Source organism: Rattus norvegicus, chromosome 13, assembly GCF_021556685.1.
Source record: "Rattus norvegicus strain SHRSP/BbbUtx chromosome 13, alternate assembly SHRSP_T2T, whole genome shotgun sequence".
Taxonomy (NCBI): Eukaryota; Metazoa; Chordata; class Mammalia; order Rodentia; family Muridae; genus Rattus; species Rattus norvegicus.
In genome coordinates this window covers 86,865,324-86,887,820 of record NC_141546.1, presented here as the reverse complement: position 1 = coordinate 86,887,820, position 22,497 = coordinate 86,865,324, and the positions used below count along the sequence as shown (strand labels likewise).

General features: G+C 44.0%; 1 protein-coding gene and 1 long non-coding RNA gene across 12 annotated transcripts in view; one reads left to right on the top strand and one right to left on the bottom strand.

Annotated features, from left to right (window-relative positions):
* The window catches only part of LOC103692288 (uncharacterized), a 140,921-nt gene that overhangs the window by 87,608 nt on the left and 30,816 nt on the right, over nt 1-22,497 (top strand). For 4 of the 9 annotated variants that reach the window (XR_015636180.1, XR_015636162.1, XR_015636169.1 and 1 more), the window contains 2 exons: nt 6,098-6,159; nt 8,621-10,811. This is a non-coding gene — a long non-coding RNA (uncharacterized LOC103692288). Of the gene's footprint in view, nt 1-6,097; nt 6,160-6,293; nt 6,880-8,620; nt 10,812-22,497 lie in introns of those variants that run through there. The other 5 variants (XR_015636176.1, XR_015636172.1, XR_015636168.1 and 2 more) reach the window with 3 other exon arrangements.
* Nucleotides 1-22,497, bottom strand: part of Slamf1 (signaling lymphocytic activation molecule family member 1) — a 35,296-nt gene that overhangs the window by 9,744 nt on the left and 3,055 nt on the right. Inside the window, exons 2-4 of one of the 3 annotated variants that reach the window (XM_087581409.1) lie at nt 16,732-17,073; nt 13,950-14,235; nt 3,766-3,873 (exon numbers count right to left, since the gene is read on the bottom strand). In XM_087581409.1, the coding sequence (XP_087437535.1) occupies nt 3,766-3,873; nt 13,950-14,235; nt 16,732-16,734 (397 nt within the window). In that variant the 5' untranslated portion in view covers nt 16,735-17,073. Of the gene's footprint in view, nt 1-3,765; nt 3,874-13,949; nt 14,241-16,731; nt 17,074-22,497 lie in introns of all 3 variants that reach the window. The other 2 variants (NM_001109078.1, XM_087581408.1) reach the window with 2 other exon arrangements.

Here is a 22,497-nt window from a genome sequence, read left to right as displayed (position 1 = left end):
CTTCCAGCTTTGGGCGCCATTTTATCGCTGTGACATTTGGTCACTTTAATCTTGAGTTCTGTGTCTTATCTGTTCTCCTAAGAGGGTTCTAGGTTTCCTGAGGTCACAGCTTGTTATTTATAGCATGTCTTTTATTCTCCAGCTGGCTTCACTCACAGCTCTATTTCTGGAGGGCATGCTGTGTGTGTGTTGTGTGGGATGGTGGTATAGGGGGATGATCCACTTGGAAGTGTCTAGAAAACAGCTCAGCACTGCCACTCTTACACTCCTAACCTCGAGAACTAGCTCAAGGCCTGAGGTCTCTGTACATTCATGAGTTGTAAAACATTTTAATTCTTGGACAACACTTCAATTTTTCTTTTTAAGCTACAAAGAAGCTCCTCATCATAAAGACTCAAGTAGGATAGAAATATATAAGGCTATAACCTATAACTTCCTCTCCCTCATTAACCAACCACATTTCATTCCCAGAAGTAACCAATTTTAAAAAGCTTCCTGTATGTCCATCTTTGGGCAATAGAATGTTTTCTGTGAAGATATCAATAGTCCCTCTGCATAGGCTAACACTCACCAGTGACAAGCGAGGACTTGAACTATGTGAACAACGAAACCGAGAAACTGTTACTTAATAGTAATTTGATTAAATACTGGATGGTGCAGTTTTAGATATTGGTTATATTTTATAGGTTTTCCTCTTTTTCACACAAATGGTGTTCTCGGCTTTTCATGCTGTGTATACTTTTTCTAACCACTTCTCTTGCATGCATCATGCACTAGCGAGCATGCGGAAAGGCGGGAGCCTGACTTGCAGAAGACTTGCCGGGGACTGTTGCAAGAGCTGGGCCAAGTATGGAAGCTCCGCCCAGACGAAGCTATAGTTTTTAGAGTAAAGTTACTAATGTTAAATAATTATCCTCTTCAAATGCTGGGAGCCTATCACTGAAAGAATAGCTCCAAGACATACACTCTGGTCTGGAAGAGAAACGCCTACTCTTGTGCTGTGAGTGTGGTGGAAGTGCTGATCTTGGGTGTGGTTCTCGGTAAAGAAACAATGGGTGGTCACTGGGGAAGTTCAAGGAATTCTAACGAAGTCAGTGGGTGGTTTTCCTTTGTGGGCATAGCATGCCTGATGGTTCTAATCTCACTGGTGGGTGAGTGAGTAGTGTGTGTGTGTGTGTGTGTGTGTGTGTGAGAGAGAGAGAGAGAGAGAGAGAGAGACAGAGACAGAGACAGAGACACAGAAAGAGACACAAGGAGAGACAGAGACAGAGAGAGACAGAGACCCAAAGACAGATACAGAGAGAAAGACATAGAAATACAAACACACACACACACACACACACACACACACACACACACGAGAAAGAGAGAGAGAGAGAGAGAGAGAGTTAGCAGAGGCATAGAGAAAGAGAAAGAGTAAGAATTGCAGGATAGGGGTCATAGGTTCTCAGAAGTGGTTGGGGATGGGAGGAGGGTGCAAAGTATTTCTATGAGATACACTTTCATTTCGCATCCACTAGAGTTTCCAAAGTGATACCTGTCTGCCCAGCCCCCTTCTAGGTATACAGATTGAGACTGTGCTCAAGTCTTTAGTGACTTTCAACCTTGAGGCCCTCTCAGGTTGAAATTTAGAATTGGTAGGACAGTTCCAAATGATCAAAAAGACCACTGACTCAAGAAAATTTAGATTCTCTTTTTCTGTCCCTTCCCTCCCTCCCTCCCCCTCCCTTCCTCCCTCCTACCTTTTCTTCCATCCTCCCCCTTTTCAGTACAGAAACAGGTTTTCAGGAACCAGCTCAACTTGGCTCCAAGTCTTAGGATGTATAGAAAAGATTTGAGTCCTAGACCTTAGCCTTAAAGGTAGCATTAACATTTACTATACTGTAGGTGTAAAACCAGAGAAGTTTGTTTGTTTATTTGTTTAATTTTTATTTTTTGAGACAGGGTTTCTCCATGGAACCCCAGCTGTCCTGGAACTCACCCTGTAGATCAGGCTGGCCTCAAACTCAAAAGAGGTCTGCCTACCTCTGCCTTCTGAGTGATGGGATTAAAGGTGTGCCTTAGAAGTTGTCTTATGTGACTGTAACTTCAAATACTTTAAACCTGCTGTTAGTACGGTTTCCAGAATCTTCCAGTATAGCTCTCTGCTAGCCTTAAGACTTAAACCTGCTAACATCAAGAGATGTGTCTGCTTATAGATGTCTGTGTGCACATGCATCATCCGGGAAAGATGCTGTGTGGTGCTTTCTGTGTATTGGCTTGCCAGTCACCACAGCAATACCACAAAGGGAACAATATCCTTGCCTTGCAGATCAAGGTGAGAAGTTTGCTTGGTTACACAGCTCCTTGGTGGCAAAGTGCACTTGAATGTTGTCTAAGGCCAAAGCCCCGTGTTTTCATTGCTTTATTTGGGGATGGGGGTTTCAGTATTGTAGCTCAGGGCTAATCTAGAATCCATGGGCTGGAGTGATCATTCTTCCTCAGACTTGCAGGCAGCTGTTACTATGAACTTGTCTCACTGCACTCTGCCCAATGCCCACACTCTTAACTAGTGTATTCCTCTGGAGATTGGAACCAACTTAAACTCTTCAGAGTTGGGAGGCATTTTGGAGCAGATACCACTAGACATTGCCAACAGATCTCATGAGCAATCCTTTGTGGAAGGCATAGCAACTGAATGTAGATTTTGGCACAGGTTTCATGCACTGGGTTGCAAGGCATAAATGGCGCCTGGAAAAGATGGATTGTGTTTTGAGGGTGGGTGAAAGAGGGCTTTAGTGGGGGAAGGGAAGTACCTCTCCCTCAGAGCTCAGCCTTGTGCCGAGCAGAACACAGAGTGGAATGTGTGTGGGAAAACAGCATAGCTTCGCTAGCTAGGCTAGGGGGTAAACTCCATCTGCTTTCTTAGCCTCCCTGTCTCACTGTTCTCTTATAAGGCTAAGGAGATCCACTTCCAAACCCTTAGCTCTCAACAGAACTTTTATCTCAATAGCACACCCCACCCCCACCATCTCAGCGACCTCTTTCGATGGAGGAAATGAGATAGAGGTGAGTGGCTGTGCCACGATCGGCATCTTATATAAGCAAAACCAACATCCACATGCTGAGGTAAGGGCTTTCCTGAGAAGACTGTATGTGGATGACATTGCTCCGCTTGAGAATGACATGAGCTATCCACTTGGCAATGAGAAGGGAAGAGCATCATGTTCTGCCCTCATTAAAGGAAGGCCAACCAGGACGTCTTTGAGTCAGGATGCTGTGATCCAGATGGGTGGAGTGGTAGTCAGTAAGGCTGAAGGGGGCACAGGGCCCTGACACAGGAATCACAGGAAGAAATACCAAGCGCTTAAACTTAGAATCACAGCCTTACTGCTTTTAGCCTACCCTGGGACACATTTCACGCATGGATCTAAGGAGTCTTCTGAATTCTCTTCTCTTCTAAATCTCAGTATGGTATGCCTCCTTGTTTTGATTCCTCTAGCCTTCTGTATGAGCCAAACTTCAGTGCTGAGTTTAAATTATCTACACGATGTCTCCTACATCAGAAACTTGTGGCTCGCTCTTTCCTCTGCTGTTTCTCTTAACCTGGTACAGGGGCTCCAGAGACTAGAACTGCACTGAACTGCACAAGATCTCAAGAGGGTTTTATTATTTTTCAAAGGGCTCCCAGCCAGAAAGCTAAGGTAGTAAGATTGAGTCTGTGCTTAGAGTGAAAGCATACACGATCTTATTGTCTGTGCTTGCATAAAAATCTGTTCTACTTACCACTGGGAGCCCAGTATCTTTTCACCAATACTGTTGCTATGGAAACCAGGATGACGAATATGATGACCCCTAATGGTGCAGCAATATACGGAAGCCACAGACTCGATTCTAAAAAAAAAAAAAAATTAAAAAGTCAAAGGTCAATAGCAAATGCTCTGTGGGTTTAAAAACGCCCCGCCCAGAAGTCAGGGGAGTGAGCCTCACCCCGCCCAGAAGCGAGGGGAGTGAGCCTCTGTTTCTGTGTGCCTCCCTGGGGAGACATTTGTTTGTGTGGCTATAGAGATCAGTTCTAGAGCATTAAGATTTCTACCTTCTTACCCTCACTTCACTTACCAGCCCTCACTCTCCCATTTCTGATTTCATAAAGATGTTTCTAAATAAAATGCTGTATTTTTCCCTTGTCTAAAATTAACATATCCGTGTCTCTCCTAAGCCAATCTCTTGTCCTGTTCCTCCATTTTAAAACCTCTAATGTATTATGTGTCCATTTTTGGTAAAAGCCATATGATGGTCCCGTGCCCTTGTCCCCATGCCCCAAACTACTCCCATGAGACAACCGAGGGGGAAGAAATCTGCTTTTCTTCTTAAAAAGTAAACACAATAGTGCTATTATTGCCTCTCAATGCAAATAACCTTTGAACCCACCAGACCGGAACCAAAAAAAAAAAAATACAGGTAGTGTTTCCTGACAATTGTTATCCTATTCTAAATCAGCAAAGCTAACTGGAGCTTGAAATCACAGGGTCAAACTCTGTGGTTTCCTCTCCCTCAGCCACTGTGCTTAATCCTTTTGAACCAAGAACACCACTTTATAAAATCAACCTTTGTCTCAGCAAGATATGTGGTTCGCCAACATAATATTGGGCAGTTGTAAGCCCTTAACATTCAGTCTCGTATTTAATCAGAACAATCCTAAGGGAGGAATTCTTTCATTATTTCCATTTTTGAGCAAGGAAACATCATGAAGAAAGTTAAGGACTAGAGCTAACACTAGGAGAGGAAAGGTGACCAATTACTAAAGAAGGTTTCCTGGGAGTCAGAGAGACTCCTGGACTGGGAACAGGCAGTGAGGTCCTACCCGAAGCACAAGGTTTCTGCAGAATGGCACTAAGCTCCAGTGTTACCAGTGAGACCAGTGCAGTACCAGGCATTGGCGCTAATGTGCAGGGGTACTTTATAAAGTTGATTGTGAAAGAAATGGGGGTATAAAACCATCCTACCCAGAAGTATAAATATATAACTATAAACTTCCTGATTGTTCAACCTTTGAGGGATACATCAGAAGTTGAAAGGAAGAACTAAGTGGGTTATAAAGGAACAGAGTAATTCATTGTAGGCACAATTCGGATTTTTAGAGAACTGATGAAAACATAAGACAGAAATCTGGTCAAAGGCTCCAGCCCAAAAGCTACTAGAAGTATTCTTCTGGGCTTGAAAAAGTTCTTTCCTTCCTAGGTTCTCCATATAGTCACAAGACATCTCGCTGCAACGACAGATTCTTTTCCTCAAGTAAACCATGTTTTAACCATGCCAAATACCAACTTCCACAGTCTTGGTCACAAAAGGGAGGAAAGGCAGGTCTGCTGGCTTATGCCTCCAGTCCCACTACTCAGAAGGCTCAAATAGGAGGGCTGAAAGTTCAAGGGCTATGGAGCGAGACCCCTGCCTTAAAAAGGAATGAATGAACGAGTAACAATCATGGATAAGCAGAGTGTTGGCTTCGTGTAACACAGAAAATGAGGAAGGCAGCATGTGAGCTGCTCAACCTGCACGACACTCTGAACAGTGTATGGTGGCTGAGAACTCTCTATGTATGCACACGCATGCAGGTCTGTCCAGGAGTCTGACTGGGTTAGATTCTTTGCTATCGGTGCCAGGGATGCACAGAGAAAGTTCCCCAGTAGAAGGTAAGAAGTAGAGACCACAGCCTGAGCTTCATTCACAAAGCTAAGGCGTTGGTCTAGCAAATCATGATTGTAGGGCTTCCTATTTTGAGTTCCTCCTTCTTCTAATATATGCATCTCGAGAAAGTCTATAACATACACTAATTTAAGAACAGACACCTCAACCACTTATACCATTTCCAATGATAATATTTCCTCTGAATTTCATATGAGATTTAAAAAAAAAAACCAAAAAACAAAAAACACGGCAATGCCTCTGGAACTGGAAAATAACAGGCAGCTGGCTCTCATGGAAACTTTGCTGCCAAACCTACCTTTCCCGCCTCCCCGGCCTCCTGCTGGCAGCCCTGCTACCCACCTACCCACATAAGTCAACACCACAGGCACATGACTGATGTTCCAATGTGGGCCTGTTTCTTTCTTTCCAGGATCTCAGGATGAAATCAATGTGTTCCCTATCTCCTGTGACACAATGACCAGCTTCGGTCAGGTAGGAGAGGCCATTCGGCCATCATCTTGGAAGATGTGTTATCAAGTCTAATTTTCCCCCTTTGCTATTTAAGATATGTATGGATATATGGGTAAATGTTTGTTTGTTTGTTTGTTTGTTTGTTTGTTTTATAGAACCATTGGCTTAAAAAAACCTTAAAGGACCTATATATAGTGTTTTGTTTACACAACCCACTGGTTTCGAGTTGAGGAAACAAGTATGTATAAAATTCTAGAAGACATCAGTGGCCCAGCCGGGAAGGGAAGAACTGTAGAGTTCAAGGTTTCCAATTGACTCTGGAGATGGGAGTCCCACTAGGAAAGCAGCCACAGACTCCGATGTCTGGGAGAGTGAAGGCCCTTCGGTTGGCCAGCCCATCACATCATCATCTCCCTTCCACATTCCGCTCCCTTTCCTGATGATGGTTCAGCTGTCCACACACCTGCTCAGGCCACTCTTCCTTCCTCGTTGTCACCTTTCATGAACATTCCAGTATCATCCTGCCCTCGCCTCAGGACTTCAGCATCTCGTGTAGTCGATGCCTCTGAGCTTAGAACCTGTGTTTTCCCACCATGATCTTTGCAACGCAAACCATTTTAGATGACGCTATTACGAGCTACATAGATGCATTTGGCACCATGTGTGTTAATTAATAACTGTGTATCTCAGAGAGTCTTTCATACCCCCCGAGGCCTGTCTCATCGCCAATAAAATGAGCATAAAAATATTTAGCCACGGGGTTGTTCTCATGAACCACAATAATAGCATATATAAAATGTTCAGAACCCATCATGTGATCAATGAATGTAACCTGCTTCTGCCAGTCTCAGTTCTCCAGTAGACTGCTAGGAAGCTGGAGGACATCTCTGTCATTAACAGAGAGTCTTCCCATCGGTGTAGCAGACCCTAAGGTGCCTATACTTAGCGTCCACCCATTTGGGGCTCTTCACTGACCATGATATAAGCTCAGACCCACAGGGACACTGCTGCTTATCCAGCTTATATGGCTCAGGTTGCCCACAGTAGTCAAAGCTTCTGGAAATGCTTTCCTTGTGTTCCTCCGAGGCCTTGTTTCTACTGCATGCTGCTTGTGCTATTCTCATACAAGGATCCATCCTCCCATCCATTTCTACACCAAACACAAGCAAGATAGAAGAACTGGACAGCAAGAATCTGTGTTCCTCAGGTATCTGCAGAAGATTTGAAGGGTCTCAAGGAGCGATTCTACTGAGAACTAGGAACAAGCTACCATCCATCACCCGAAACGTTCAGATCTTTCTCTCTTCCTTTCTTCCTTCCTTCCCTCCTTCCTTCCTTCCTCCCTCCTTCCCTCCTTCCTTCCCCTTTTCCTTCCATCCTCTATCTTTCTTTCTTTCTTTCTTTCTTTCTTTCTTTCTTTCTTTCTTTCTTTCTACTTTCTTCCTTCCTTTCTCCCTTTCTTTCTTCCTTCCCTCCCCTTCCTCCTTCCTTCCTTCATTTTTCTTTTTTCTTTCTTCCTTCCTTCCTTCCTACCCCTCTCTCCCTCCCTCCCTCCTTCCTTCCTTCCCTTCCTTTTTCTTTCTGTCATTGTTGCTGAGAGGGGCTCTTTTGAGGCTAGGCTAGCCTAGAATGTGCTTTATAGCCTTGCGATTGCATCCCCAGGACGGGTCGTAAGAGGCATGCGCCTGTTCCCTTAGCTACTTCTTTATGAACAGTATCTTCCCACTTCTCAGAGCACCCAGGTCACATCTATATTCCTTGGTGTGTGTGTGGGGTCTCATTGTCTGTCTTTTAGCATCTATTAAAGCATGTCTTAAGTACTGTGTACCCTCCAGAGAGAAATTTCAGTAGTAGTCTCTTTAAAAATGATGTTTTTTCATCTAGTAAAATGCAGAAGATTTTGTCACCAAAGTCCCACTTAGACAAAAAAAAATCTTCAAAGGTAGTCTCCGTGTATTCTTTTTTTTTTTACACCCCCTCATTCCATCAGATGTAGGACATGAAGACACTATATATACATTCGATGAACCAAAATTACTGAATACAAATAGATCTTAGAGAACTGTCACATATTCCTCTGTCAAAAATTATCAGAGTGCTAAATCTATGAAGGTCTCAGAAGGCATGCTGGGTTACTTTCTGGGTGCCCTGAGACAGGAGTCAAAGGAAGCACCAATGACCTGCTTGACATAGCTTTGTAATAACATCACGGATCTGGAAAGTGTGCTTTTTGGAGGCATCCACAACACATGACCTGTGCTCCCATTTCCAAACCAGAAGGCCACCCCGCTGCTCCCTCTCCTGTTGCTTATTCATGTAAGTGAGGCCTCTCAGGACGGTGGTTATCAGAAATCTGATAAAAGTCCTTGGCCCCTCAGGCCTTTCATTCACAAAGAAACAGTACCCCCCCCTTCTTCCTTTCTTTCCTCTTCCTTTCCTTCCCTTTTTTTGAACTAAATGTACGGTGCTTTTCTCCCTACAGAAACCCCTCAGAGATAGCTAAGTGGGCTGACTGGAAACACCTGCACTTTGCCTGAGTCCCCACCCTGTCGTCCTTCTCCACCATTAGCAGAAGTTGAACAAGAACACCTGCACAGAGCCACATGTCCCTCCAAGGAAAAACACTGCCAATCTTCTTTTCCTTGTTGTCTTTGAAAATCGGCCGTCACAGCAACACAAAAGCGTCTCTCCCTTCAAGTTCTTTAATCATATTATTTAAGGGAGATAAAAAAGAAAACAAAACAGAACCCAAGAAACGAATGTAGTTCATCCCGGGAGCCTCTGAGATGTTCACATAACGGTCTGAGGGCACCGGATCTCTTTCCTGCCTTTCATGTGGTTTTTCACAGCAAGGTTTCTGGCATGGAGCACAGCTCCTTGAAGAAGCTGACACTCTTCATCAAGAGATGCCTTCTTAGTGGTAGTTTCCAGTGAGAATTGGGGGTGGGGAGAGGATACCAATTTCAAGTCTGGGAACATCTAAGAAAGTTACTATATGGGACTCAAACCTTCTGGAGACACCTCCACAACAGTCTGTTCCACCTAGATAATGTTGCTAAGGACACTAGGTGACCATTTCTCCCATCCTTTCCTGGCAGTACAAGTCAGCTCTGGACACACAGCTGCCCAGCTAATAACTATACTTCCCAGCTTTCCTTGTACACGTAATAATGAAGCTGTAACCAAGTCAAAGCATCCCACCTCTACCCTTTGCCCATGTTTGTCAGTTTGCTTGATGGGGCTAATATTGGAGAAGTCGTGACCATGGACATGGAATGCCTAGGTGACTATGGGAATGAGGCTTTGCTAGACTGCGGTGGGGGACACTGTGGAGTTCTGCCATCAGTCTTTCTTCCACTGAACGAGCGTTTTGATAATTTCTTGAAAAAGTTCTTCCTTTTAGTGTGGGCCTCCGGGGGCATTCCCTTCTAGCTGAATATTTAAGATTTTTGAATCAATCAGACATAATACTTTCAAAACATACTGATTAAGGACAGCAGAAAGTCCCACACAGTCCCATACGCTGTCGACCCACGTTAGCGTGCTTCATATGACCTAGATAAAGGTAAGGCCCAGGAATTTAGGCCTTGGCATAAGAGGCAGCATCATAATGGACATTGAAGATGTAAGAAATTTCTAAGTGGCCTCTGGAACACGGATGATTATATGACTGAGGGCCTAGACAGATGTCATTAAAACTTCTTTCCAAGGAACAGATGTGCCCATGCACAGTTTAGTTGAGCTAAGGCCTCACATCAAAAGGATGTGCCAATATCACACTGTTTGTTCTCAAAGTACCATGAACGACTTTGAGGTTTCCTTTCATTAGAGTGAAAATGTCTTCAAAACCATCTCTTTTTGACTTACTGATTGCAATGTCTGATGAACCATCAGCCTACCCTGCAGTATCATTCCAGGACTGAGGTTTCCCTTGGAGCACACTTTGTAAGAAGTATTTGTTACACTAACTGTTGCTGCTTTGACCCAGGTCTGCGCACATAAGGATGGACTATTGTCACAGTGTCCTCCTATAACTACTTTCTCTTTCTTTTGCCTCTTGCTGACTCCAGTCTACTCTCTATGCAACTACTTTGAAATGCAAAGACAATAGAGCCTATTTTCTGTCTAAAACTGTTGGCCCCTATCACCTGCAGGATGATGTAGAACACAGCACTGGCCTTCTCTGCTTCTCCCCCTGCTTAGGATGCCTTTGGTCAATGAGTTTGATTAACTTCTCATTCCTCAGAGCCTCATCTTTGATGACCTCTGAGAGCCAGCGCAGTTCATCATCTCTCTTATATTACCTTGCACATACTTTTGTCTTACAACCTCTCACACCACGTGACCCAGGAAACTTGTCTATTTACAGGTTATCTTCTTAAGAGCAAGAACTACATCTCCTCCCTTTTTCATCTGTGTGTGCTTAGTACCGGACATCATGCTGGCACACAGTGAAACCTCAATAGACGTTTTGGCAATGTAAACGCATTGTTGTAAAAATTAGCAACTTCCAGGCTGGAGAGATGGCTCAGCGGTTAAGAGCACCCGACTGCTCTTCCAGAGGTCATGAGTTCAATTCCCAGCAACCACATGGTGGCTCACAACCATCTGTAAGGAGATCTGATGCCCCCTTCTGGTGTATCTGAAGACAGCTACAGTGTACTTATATATATAATAAATAAAATAAATCTAAAAAAAAAATTAGCAACTTCCATTTGCAAACACAAAGTGATGGACCAGTGGTTCTCAACCTGTAGGCTTTGACCCCTTCATGGGGGTTGCCTAAGACCTTTGGAAAATACAGATATTTACTTTACAACTCATAACAGCAAACTCACATTAGGAAGTATCAATGAAAATAATTTTATGGTTGTGGGGGAGGTCACCACAACATGAGGAATTATATCAAAGGATCTCAGTAGTAGGAAGGTTGAGAACCACTGTGATAGACGAATAAAGAGTGGGTTTTCAGGAATTTAGGTAATTTCCTTTACAGCCCTGTGTAGAGGAAAGGTCATGTTGCAAAATGCCTGTGTGTCTAACTTGGATGTGGTGAGGCTCTCCTCCATCTTTGGAGGTAGAGGAACCTTTGCTTGAACTATGAGTTAACTGGAATTCTCTTAAAAACCCATATTTGGGAGTCCTTAGGATGTGACTTTAATTAGAGATGAGAGCTTTACAAAAATAATCAAATTAAAACTAGGGTGTTGTGTAGTACTGTGGCTTAATTACTACCCCTACCAACCCATATGTTGGCGTTCTAAACAACACTAGAATGGTATTTGGGAACAGGCTGCTATGAAGGTAATTAAATTTAAATGAGGTCACTAGTGTGGCTCTTAGCTAACGTGACTGGTATCCTATTAAAGAGGGAAAGGCGACATACAGTGATGCCCAGAAGAGAGAAGCCATCTGCTAGTCAAGGAGAGGGCTTAGGAGAAACCTGACAACACCTTGATCTTCAACTTCTAGACTCTTAGCATCCCTTATTAACTAACAGTTCTTGTTGACATACCCAAGAACTGAATCATAAATGTCACCTCTGGAAGGAACATTAACAATCTATTCTTTTCCTCTTCAAGATGGCAAAACAGAGGCCCAAGAGAGAAAAGTCTTGTCTAGTAGCTTTACTGGCTGGATGAGGTCTCCATAGACTTCTACTCAGAGTACCATGTTTCTCCACTTCGTGTTCCTCCATACCTTATAGCAGCCTGCTTCATACATACATACATACTTACATACATACATACATACATTCATATACACATACATTCATACATACACACATTCATTATACATACATACATTCATTATACATACATTCATACATACATACATGCATTCATATATACATACATGCATTCATATATACATACATACAATCATATATTCATACATACATTCATTATACATTCATACATTCATACACACATTCACTCATACACACATTCATATATACATACATACATTCATACATACATAAATTCATACATACATCCATACATACATACATACATTCATACATACATTCATACACATACATTCGCTCATACACACATTCATATATACATTCATACATATATTCATACATACATACACTCATACATACATACATATATGCCTACGTACATACATAAGTGTATGAGTCTTCCTCAGGACAGCTTAAATGAGTAAAATCACCTTCAGTGTTAGCTTAGAATATCCTGAGCCAAATGCCCTTCAGCATAAACTTTACGGCGTGTGGAGGTTTTATTATGCATTAGCTGTATTCTTGTTGAGCTATCTGGAAGCATGGGAGGGGAACTCATCTCCATTTTTAGACAGGTTAGTGTAAATTTTTTGCTCCCCTGTTCCTAAACAGACTTTTACCAAGAGAGCTAGCCTGGCACAATGGGTATTTTTCCCTGTCTCCAAGGAAAACAACTAGTTCTTTTTTTCATCATGATTCCTGAGGTGTTCTAGTGCAATCACTCTTCCATGACTACCTGGAAGGGTTTCGGTACCAGACAGCTCAGCTCTTACTCAAGCCTTTCATAGTTTTTCTCATTCTCTTTACTTCATTCATAGTGCGAAGATGTTCACACTAGAGTATTGGATGGCTGTGAGGGTTGATGATTGACTGTTTCCATGACATGGCTGCATTAGGTTCGTGACAGAACTCAAAGGAATATCCTGGGGTACAGCAGGGGTGTTTCCTATCTGAGAATCTTCTGGGGGCTGGGGTCTCTGTAACAGGAAGTGCTATGCTGAAGACATAGTGTAGTTACAGTCCCCTCTCCTCTGCCCCCACCTGTCTGCTGTGTCACATAGAATCCACATTTACTTGGGTTGGAGTCTCCTTGAGATGACTCTTGCCCAATGTCAGGGTATAAGAAAAGCCTTTTGGGGCTCTCCCTCAACCGTCCTGTGACAGAGACACACAGCCTGGCACGAGAGAGCAGTGGTCTGTTCTGTATCTTTGTGGTTAGATTAGCTTACGTAATCAGCATTCTCCTCCAACAGAGCAACGAGGCTTTCTACCCCGGAAAGGAGAAACCTACTCAGAATATTTAAGTTTAGGCATTGATTCCACTAGCTGAAGTTGAAGAAGCTTGGAGAGATGCTTAGTTTCTGTGAACTTCAAGTTCCTCCTCTGTAAAATGAAGCTGGTGGTAGCACCCGCTCGGCAAATTTATTGTGAACCAAAGAGACGGTACAGTTAAAAGTAGCTTGCCAGTATCACGCTGATTCCTCTGGTCCTCTAGCTGGCTCTAAGATTCACAGTCCACTCACAGCACGAGCCCCTCCCTTACAGCCTGCACATCATTACTGAGCAAATGTCTCATATCTTATATTTACAATGCATTGTTGAGGTGCAGAGATCAGACATCGTATCTACTCCCTGATCTTGCAGCCTAAGTACTTATTGGTGGTCCAGAACATAAGTAGAGAAGTATTTGGGGGGTGGGGTGTATTTATAGATGGCAAAGAACTGTTTCACCCTAACGGAGCATGGATTTAGGACCTAGGACCTACATCCCAAAATCTTTTTCCTACATATCCTTGAACACTGGATTCAAGGCAGAAAGCACAGAGAAAGTCTTGCTCTTGGAGACCTGAGTCTGGCTCAGATTCTGGGTCCTCCCTCCTTCCCTGCTTTTTCCTTAACTGTGAATCAAATGGGGCCAACACGGAAAGCACCTAGATGTACCTGGAGACTTTGGCAATATAAAGCAAAGGTGAAATATTGTGGGCAAGGATTGGCTGTTGAAGTAGTGCTCTTGGCCTAGCTAGCATTGGATTTGCCATGGATGAGGTCCCCGAGTGCTCACCTGAGTAGGATTCTGGCCTGCATTGCTGCCATAGGTTGAAGGTCCGAGAGCGACTGCTGACAGGATTGCTCGCTGTGCAGTTGTAGATGCTGTCCTGATGCTGGTTGCTAAGGATGAGGTGCAGGAGGTGGGAGCGGTTGGCTTGGCTTGGCAGACGGGTACCTGCCTCATCACCCCAGCTGTAAGACACATTATCCCCTCTCTTCACCGTGCAGGCTAGCAGCAAGTGGCAGGTCCCATTCTCCTCCTGGGTTTTGTTTAGCACTTTAATCTCTGGAGTGGAGACCTGTTCTGTCAGGAGGAGGAACAAGGGAGCCATCACTGAAACAAAGGTCCCGGAAGTGTTGACTTATTTGTCAAGAGAAAGTCTAGCCAGATGTCATTTTTCCCCTCACTGAGAAACCTTGAGTGTGAGTTGTCTCTGCTAGGGAGCTGTAACTCATATCATCCCTCACCCCACCCTGCTCATTCCAGGAGCCTCTTCAGATAGAACAGAGAAGCAGTTGGCGTACGGTTCCTTTCTGTTAGGATGCTACATGCCTCTCCTGATGCTTGCCGTCTAGATTGCTCTGCCTTGTTCTATCAGGAATAAGATAGGTTGACTGGCTTATGAGTACAACATCCTAGACTGTGAGCTAAAAGCATGAACTTTCAGTGGTAGGCTTTCATTGAGCACATGTGTACGCATGTGTGCCTGCGTGCGTGTGTTGTGGACGTGGGTGGTGGTGGTGCAAGGACTTTGTGGGTCTGAAGCAGGGGTAAAGTTTTAAACCTTAGCTACGGGTCCTATCAACCAGACAATTCCAGTGCCACAAGATAGGCAAGGTAAAAGGGAGGTCACGTCTGTGTTTAATCCAGCTGCTACAGGATCAGCACATCGCTGGCGTTTCATATCCATCTTCTTTCATTCTCTCAACTATTATGACTAAAAGTAATCATTCCCATTTTGCAAATGAGAAAATGAGTCTTCAGAGAAACAGTATGACTTAAATGACTATGTAGCTTCTAAGTGGCCAGGCTGAGATAAATACCTTAGTCTGATTCAGAAATCAGCCTCTCTCTCTCTCTCTCTCTCTCTCTCTCTCTCTCTCTCTCTCTCTCTCTCTCTCTCTCTCTCTCTCCTCAAAGAAAATGGCTGCAGAGACCACATTTCCCAACACACCTAGCTGATTATATAAGGTATGACGAAATCAGTGAACTCATAAGAGCAAAAGGACAGATTGTATAACACTTATGTTATTTAAAAAACATGATGTGCGGCCTCCACGAACACTCAACAGAGGGTTACGGGAACTCTGCACTCTCTGTTTGCAGGAGGGAAGTGCTGGGACAGAAGAGAGTAAAGATGTTTCTCTTTTTCTCCTAGAAAGCTACAGCTTTCGATAAAATGCTGGCTGTGGGCTCCCTCTGCCATCCTTGGTGATGTACGACATCCTTTGGAAAGAAAGCCCCACACAGATGTCAGGAAGCTTTGGAAAGCAGACAAGGCTCAGAGCCTAAGGGATAGGAATTGTAGGTGTCTTCAAGGACAGGAGCAGAGGTTAAAGAGGCTCACAAGGTGCTGGATTCAGCTAGATGTAGGTTCTACAGGGCCACAAGTAAATAACTACATAAGCAGATCCTGGTTCAAATGAGAAAAGAGGTGTTTTTTCACCGTGTAGGTGGAAGCCTCCCCCAGGCTCTGGGCTTGGTGAACTGCTTGTGGGTGGAATATCACTCTTTACCCAGAACCTCTACTGTAACAAACATCCCACACAAGTGTGAGCAAGCACGTGTGAAATTGCTTGCTGCTGGAGTCTGGGTCCCTGGCAAAGGGAAGAGGAGTTGGGTTTGTTCCGTTGTAGTCAAACCTTGTAAAAGTCAAGCTTGATAGAGAAAAAAAAGACAATGTTTTTATTTAAAAAATTGATATGCAAACTAAGCCTGTTAGAGGTTTGTTCAGTTGTAGTCAAACTTTGTAAAAGTCAAGTCAATAAAAAAAAATTTTTATTAAAAAATGGATATGCAAGTGCAGGCTGACAGGAACCGGATGTAGATCTCTCCTGAGAGACACTGCCAGAATACAGCAAATACAGAGGCGAATGCCAGCAGCAAACCACTGAACTAAGAACAGGACCCCCGTTGAAGGAATCAGAGAAAGAACTGGAAGAGCTTGAAGGAGCTCGAGACCCCATATGTACAACAATGCCAAGCAACCAGAGCTTCCAGGGACTAAGCCACTACCTAAAGACTATACATGGACTGACCCTGGACTCTGACCTCATAGGTAGCAATGAATATCCTAGTAAGAGCACCAGTGGAAGGGGAAGCCCTGGGTCCTGCCAAGACTGAACCCCCAGTGAGTGTGATTGTTGGGGGAGAGGGCGGCAATGGGGGGAGGATGGGGAGGGGAACACCCATAGAGAAGGGGAGGGGGAGGGGCTAGGGGGATGTTGGCCTGGAAACCTGGAAAGGGAATAACAATTGAAATGTAAATAAGAGATACCCAAGTTAATAAAGATGGAGGAAAAAAAATGGATATGCAAACTAAGCCAGCCCTTCAGCCACCATAGAGCAGGCTCCCTTCCTTTCAAAACAAGAATCAAATCAGCTTCCACCAATGGGAAGAAAAAACATAAATGTTCATTTGTCAAAGTGCTTCCCTTAAGATTAAATACTTGTTAGACCAGATCCTTCAACTTGCTTCCAATTCCAGACATTCTACTTCTGAGAAAGACCTGAACTCCGAGACTGAGAACTTTCTAGGCCCTCCAGTGTGAAGTACAAAAGTTCCCATTTTTACCATAAAGCTTCAGTTGCGTGCAGGATTGATGGACTGACACGTTCTCTTCCACGGTCACAAAGTACAAGCCTTCACTCTCCCTCCTGTTCCCTAGGATCTTCAGGCTTAGGTTTTTGGATTGAAACTGGTAGCCATCCTCCAGGTGATCTGGGTAGCCCCCTTTCGAGAGATCAAAAGACACTATTTTCTTGTTGGTTTTGCTTCCTGGAGACCTTGCCATCGTGACAAGGATGCGGATGCTTTTGTTCGCGCTCTTATTAATCTGATGTTCATTTGTCAGGGCCAGCCATGTGTCACGTCCCAGCTCCTGGAGAATCACCGGGCAGTCCATCATACCTGTACCTGAGGGAAGGAGGGGAAGATAATTCCTTATGATGGGAGAGCAGGAGACACTCATTGTGTTGAGGATAGAGAAGGACAGGCTGAGACTCCCCTCACCTCTTGAACTATCTCATATAACCAAGTCGTGGGCTACAAGAATTACCACTAGGATCCTAACCGTAACTTCAGAATTTCAGAGCATCCAGTGGAAATCCTCAGATCGTGTACACCAGGGTTCTCTCAGACTGAACAGCAGAGGCATGCATGGCAGATGTAAAGTAGACGACTCCCTTTAAAGCGACAGTAGTGAGTGACAGAGACAGGACTAGAACCTTAGGCTGCCATTTCTGTGCCAAGATTCAATATGCAGGGTGAGGAAAAGGTGACAGTGAGGAGGAGCCTAGGGAAACAGGGTTCCAGTCAGGTGAGAAGAGGCAGAGAAGGTCTGAGGAGTGTGAGAACTAGGAAGGAGATGCTCTTTGTATCCAAACTAGAATCTTGCTTCTCCAACAATCTCTGAGGTAGTCAATAATGGTAAGAATAAGAGATTATTTTGTTTCCTTTTTTTAAAAAAAAATGCTGAACCAACAAGAACGAGGAGGGGAAACCCCTACAAAAACTCAAAGCTCTTTCAAACCACTCTCAGGGATTCTAGTGCTGAGTATTTAATACCTCCACTTTTCTCATACCCACAGCCTGCCTTTCTGTCTCCTCTCTCAGGGCTTACCTCCCTTTTTGATTCACTGAAATCAAATAGAAGAAACAAAAAAAAAGCAAATTTCAATCTATGGAAACCCCAATCAGCCTATCTACCTGGTGGAATGGCCCCTGCTCTATCCAAGACTGGTGTCTTTCCTAAAGGAGAACTCGCATACTCTAAGGCTTTGCCTCTGTAACCTACCCCCTGCACTAACAGGTGCCTCCCGGAATTCTTTCACCAACACACAACATACAAACATTTAACTGCCCTCACCTTAAAAAGATAAAAAAGAAAGAAAGGAAAAAGAAAAGAAGAAACTCTCCTCCGATTCCAGGTCTATCCTCAGCCACTTTCTTTTTAGAAGGTTCTTTCTTGCATGTCTGTCTACGTTTTCAGCTTTTACCTCCTGACCCAATTTTCCCTGCACCCACTCCAAACAACTATTCTTCCCAAACTCTCCTGGGGTCACACTTGTCAAGATCAGTCTGTCACACAGAGCCAATGTTAATTCTCCATCATTGCTTTGAATGTTTCTCAGGAAGCCATGGCGTAGTTCATCACCCTCCCCTTAAACACCACCTGCATTTGGTCCCATTACACTTCCATGACTAGTTCTTTTTTTTCTTTTATCAGTCTTAGTTTCCTTGGGGGGAACTTCTGTTCTTTGAGATCTCCAAATATCAGACCATGCCCTTGTTTCCCTCTCTTTCTTATCTACACCTCGCCAATTTCTCATTTAGTTCCACAGTTTGACATAACTGCCTTATTTACAGTTCTAGGCTGTGGCTAATCCTTCCACCGTAGACCCCACTGCCTACATCGATGGACACTTGGAAGTTTAACTAGCATCCAGCTTTAGCAAAGAACTTGGTTCAGGTGTGACTGTTCGCCCAGTTTCTCAGGCCAAGAACATTGGAGGAGCCTTGAGCCTGTCCTTTCTCGTCCTCCATATTTAATCTTGACAGAACTGGCTCTACTTTCCACGTTCTTCTGACACAGAAGCCCTTGCGTGGTATCCCTTCCTGCCTGTCTACACCCTCTGCCAGCTCATGTCCTAGCCTTTATACCTCAGACAGCATGATCCTTTAAAACCATGTCTGCTTTAGGTTTTCTCTCTATTGCTTTTAATATTCCAGGGCTTTCTAGCACTTACAAAGTTCACAGGCCTTGATTCTTCTCACTGCAAACTCAGCATTGCTCCAAATCCATTCCCTGCCCTCGTCTGGCTTTCAGAGCAATATGGCCACAGATCTTCCCTGCTCTGAAACTTCATCGAGAACTTTCCTGCCTCTGGGCCTCTGCACTCACTGTTTATCTCTGGAGAGTTCTTCCCGTATGCAACTGAACTTCTCAGTGCCTTACTTTATTTTAGGTGCCTGCTCAGAGAATTCTGTCTTCTGAGAGGCCTCCTCTGACAGATTGTCCAGGACATACCTCCTGCCCACTGCCCTTGCTGTCACTGCCTGGTGTTAAGTGCACATTTATTCATTTGTGTTGCTGTCCATCCCACTCAAATACAGTCCTTTAGAAAAAGAACTTCATGCCACTGTTTGTGTCTGGTGACTTGACACGGTGTTTGGCGCAGGCAGGCTCCGAAATAAATATCCGTTCAATTGACACGCGCTGAAGGCCATTTCGACCTTGGCAAAGCTCCTGTCTCCCTTAGCCTGACATGTATACAACTGAATTTAACCATAAGCTAATGTTCATGGTAGGAACACATGACTCACGGAGCATAGATGGCTCTAGCTGATAAGAGATTCATCAGGGTAGACTAAAACCACCGGCTCCTGCAGCGGGTCTATCTAGAAAAGACCCCTTCTCAATTGTGGCGAAGACAAGCTACTGGAAAATTGGGTCAAATGGCCAAAATGTTCTCGACATCCATGTGTCCTGAAATCCCCACACTGTCTACTAAATGACCCAGCCAAAGGAATTAAATCCTGGTGGTTTGGAAAAAGAGAAACTGCTTTCTACGTGGGCTAAAGTCGGGATGAGTGTGATTGGCCCATGGTTGTTACAGGAAAGTGTGGTAGGTGTTAAGGAACTCGGTCTTTGGGGTATTGCTAATATTTCCCCTGAAAACACAGTGCTCAGACAGATGCTTGGCTTAAGTGGAGATTCTTAGGTTCACTGCGTGGTCTGGTACTGTTTTCTCAGGGGTACCCTGGGATGCCCGACAGTTCCGGACCACACACCTCCTCTGATGGCTTTACACCTGAAATGTCACAATGGACCCAAGATACATTTGGGTCCCTTGGGTCTGTATATGAAAGAAACAGGGAAGACTGAGAGCCACACATAGTCCCCTGAATGTATGCACATTTCGGGGAACACTTCCATAAATGCTGTTTCTGAAAGAGATCTGAGCATTTAAAAGCAGAATCACTGTCAGACTGTTGACATTTAAAATCAATTTTGATATGGAGAAGGGGGAAGTGGGCACATTTATCCTTTTTAAGACTGTTAACCCTTCAATCTCCCAAACGTCTCCCACACAACCTTTCCTGTGACAGGACGCTGTAGGCTTTTGTTGTTGTTTCTGTTGTTTGTTCTTGTACTTGTACAGAATTGGTGTGAGGAAGAGAAAAGTAGGGTAGGAAGTAGTCAACTAAACAAACAAATAAATGACAGAAGTCGAGGGAGGGTGAAAGGAAACGGATGAAGATGAAGACAGTCCACACCTAAGGACTGGAATCAAAGCTTCACCAGGAGGAGACCCTAACACCCCAACACATGAGAAGAAAGATGATGTCATTGCTCCCATGACGGCTGAGTCTGGAGGGTGCTTGAGGTCATCTCCACCCAAGCACAAATGGAAACATAAGTGGGTCTGTAAAGGCCTTTAAGTGGAGTCTCTCTTCCTGAAACATCCTCCTGCCTGGTGAGGGTTTTCCAATGAGCCTGTGATTCAGTCAGCCCTGTTTACTAGAAGAGACTGGGAAGGAACATTTCTACTCCTCACACCGACTCACTTTCCTTCACCGGTACTTCTGCTTTGATGGTGGCGTGATTCACACAGGCAAGTGAACAGTGGCCAGAGACTTTCGGGATTTAGCTGAGCCTTTGACAAAGTGGGGTTCTACCTCAGGCCTCAACTCTGGTTCCATTCTGATATTTTACATTTGCTTTTATCATCTTGCTACATTCTTCTTTTCTTTTCTCCTTTTCCTCTTTTCTTTCTTTCTTCTCTTTCTTTCTTTCTTTCTTTCTTTCTTTCTTTCTTTCTTTCTTTTCTTTTGTTAATTTTTTTTAGAAAAGAGACAGGTCCTGTGGGCCTCACAGTTCTAGAGGTAAATGCAGACTCAGGAAGGTCTACGGATTGTTTGCAAACCTAGATATCCTACTGAGATCCCTAGTCCACAGTTGAGAGTGTTGGGTTTTTTTGAGGGTTTGCACTCCTCATTCTCCAGTCTAAAGGCCTGGACCACGCTTTGCCTGGCCAGTTCCTTCCATCCTCCAGGCCTTCTGATGAGGGAAGACCCCACTGACTTCAGGTCTAGGTTAGCTCCCCACTGCCTCCCTCCACCATTGTTCCCATCGCTCCTTCCCACCTCTCAGCACACCTTTTATCTAGTTTAGCGCTTGTCCTCACACAGAAGCTTTCAAGAAGAGGGACTGTATAATTTCTTCGCTGTGGATTTCTAACCTAGCGGTTCCCAACATTCCTAACCCTGCAGCCCTTTAATACAGTTCCTCATGTTGTAGCGACCCCTTCACCAACAAAAAGCCATTTCATTGATACTTCATAACTGCAATTTTGCTACTGTTGTGAATTGTAATGTAAATGTCTGACGTGCAGGATACCTGATATGCGACCCTCAGAGGGGATGTGACCCACAGGTTGAGAACGACTGTTCTAACTGGTACCTGGTACACGATGGGAGCCCAAGAAATCCTTCTTGTCAAAGTGAACAAATGAAATGAAATGGGTTGAATGAATGAATGAGTGAATGAACAAATGACACCAGGAGTCTAAGTTCTTCCCTTTCCACAATCAAGATGAATTCCATTTTATCTCTGTAGCATCCCGATGTGGGATGAGAGACAGTAGTTCTCCCCACTTTTCCGATGAGGATTTAGAAGTTCCTCAGCTACAAACCCTAGGTTTTTGGTTACCACAGAGCCCTTGCCATTCTGCCCAAGCACTTACATTGCTGAAGCCCTGGATTTGTATCTCCATCTAAAATACTCCTTCCCAACTCTAGTGGAATCCAACCTATGCATTTGAAGGACACACAAAACACTGGCAACAGTGTAGCCCACAGTGAGGATTATAGAAAGAAGGCAAGTCTTCATTCTAATCTATTTTGTTCCCTTGAAGTTTTAGAAACGCACATGCAACTTTCTTCTAATAAATAAAAAAGGTTAAACAAACACCTCTATGATGAAAAAAAATTCTACTTCCCAACTTCCCATCAAATGCTTCATGTGTGCCTCCCACATTCTCCTCCCATCCATCAATGCCTCTCACTTTTTGAAAAAATCCCATTCTCAATTAGATTGCATTCAATTCAACATATACACCTTAATCATAGACACTGTAGCCTTGTTTTCCTCATGGGACCTAGAAACACATTGGATCATTCTTCCCAGTCCTCAAACAGAGCATATCCAGTTTCACTCACTGAAATGTCTAGCATCCAGCCACGTGAGTGCAGAGAAACTGTTAATCTACTCTGCTTATCTTTCCTCATTGACAAAGTTCTAGCAGTAACAATGATGGTGACATCAATCTCACAGGG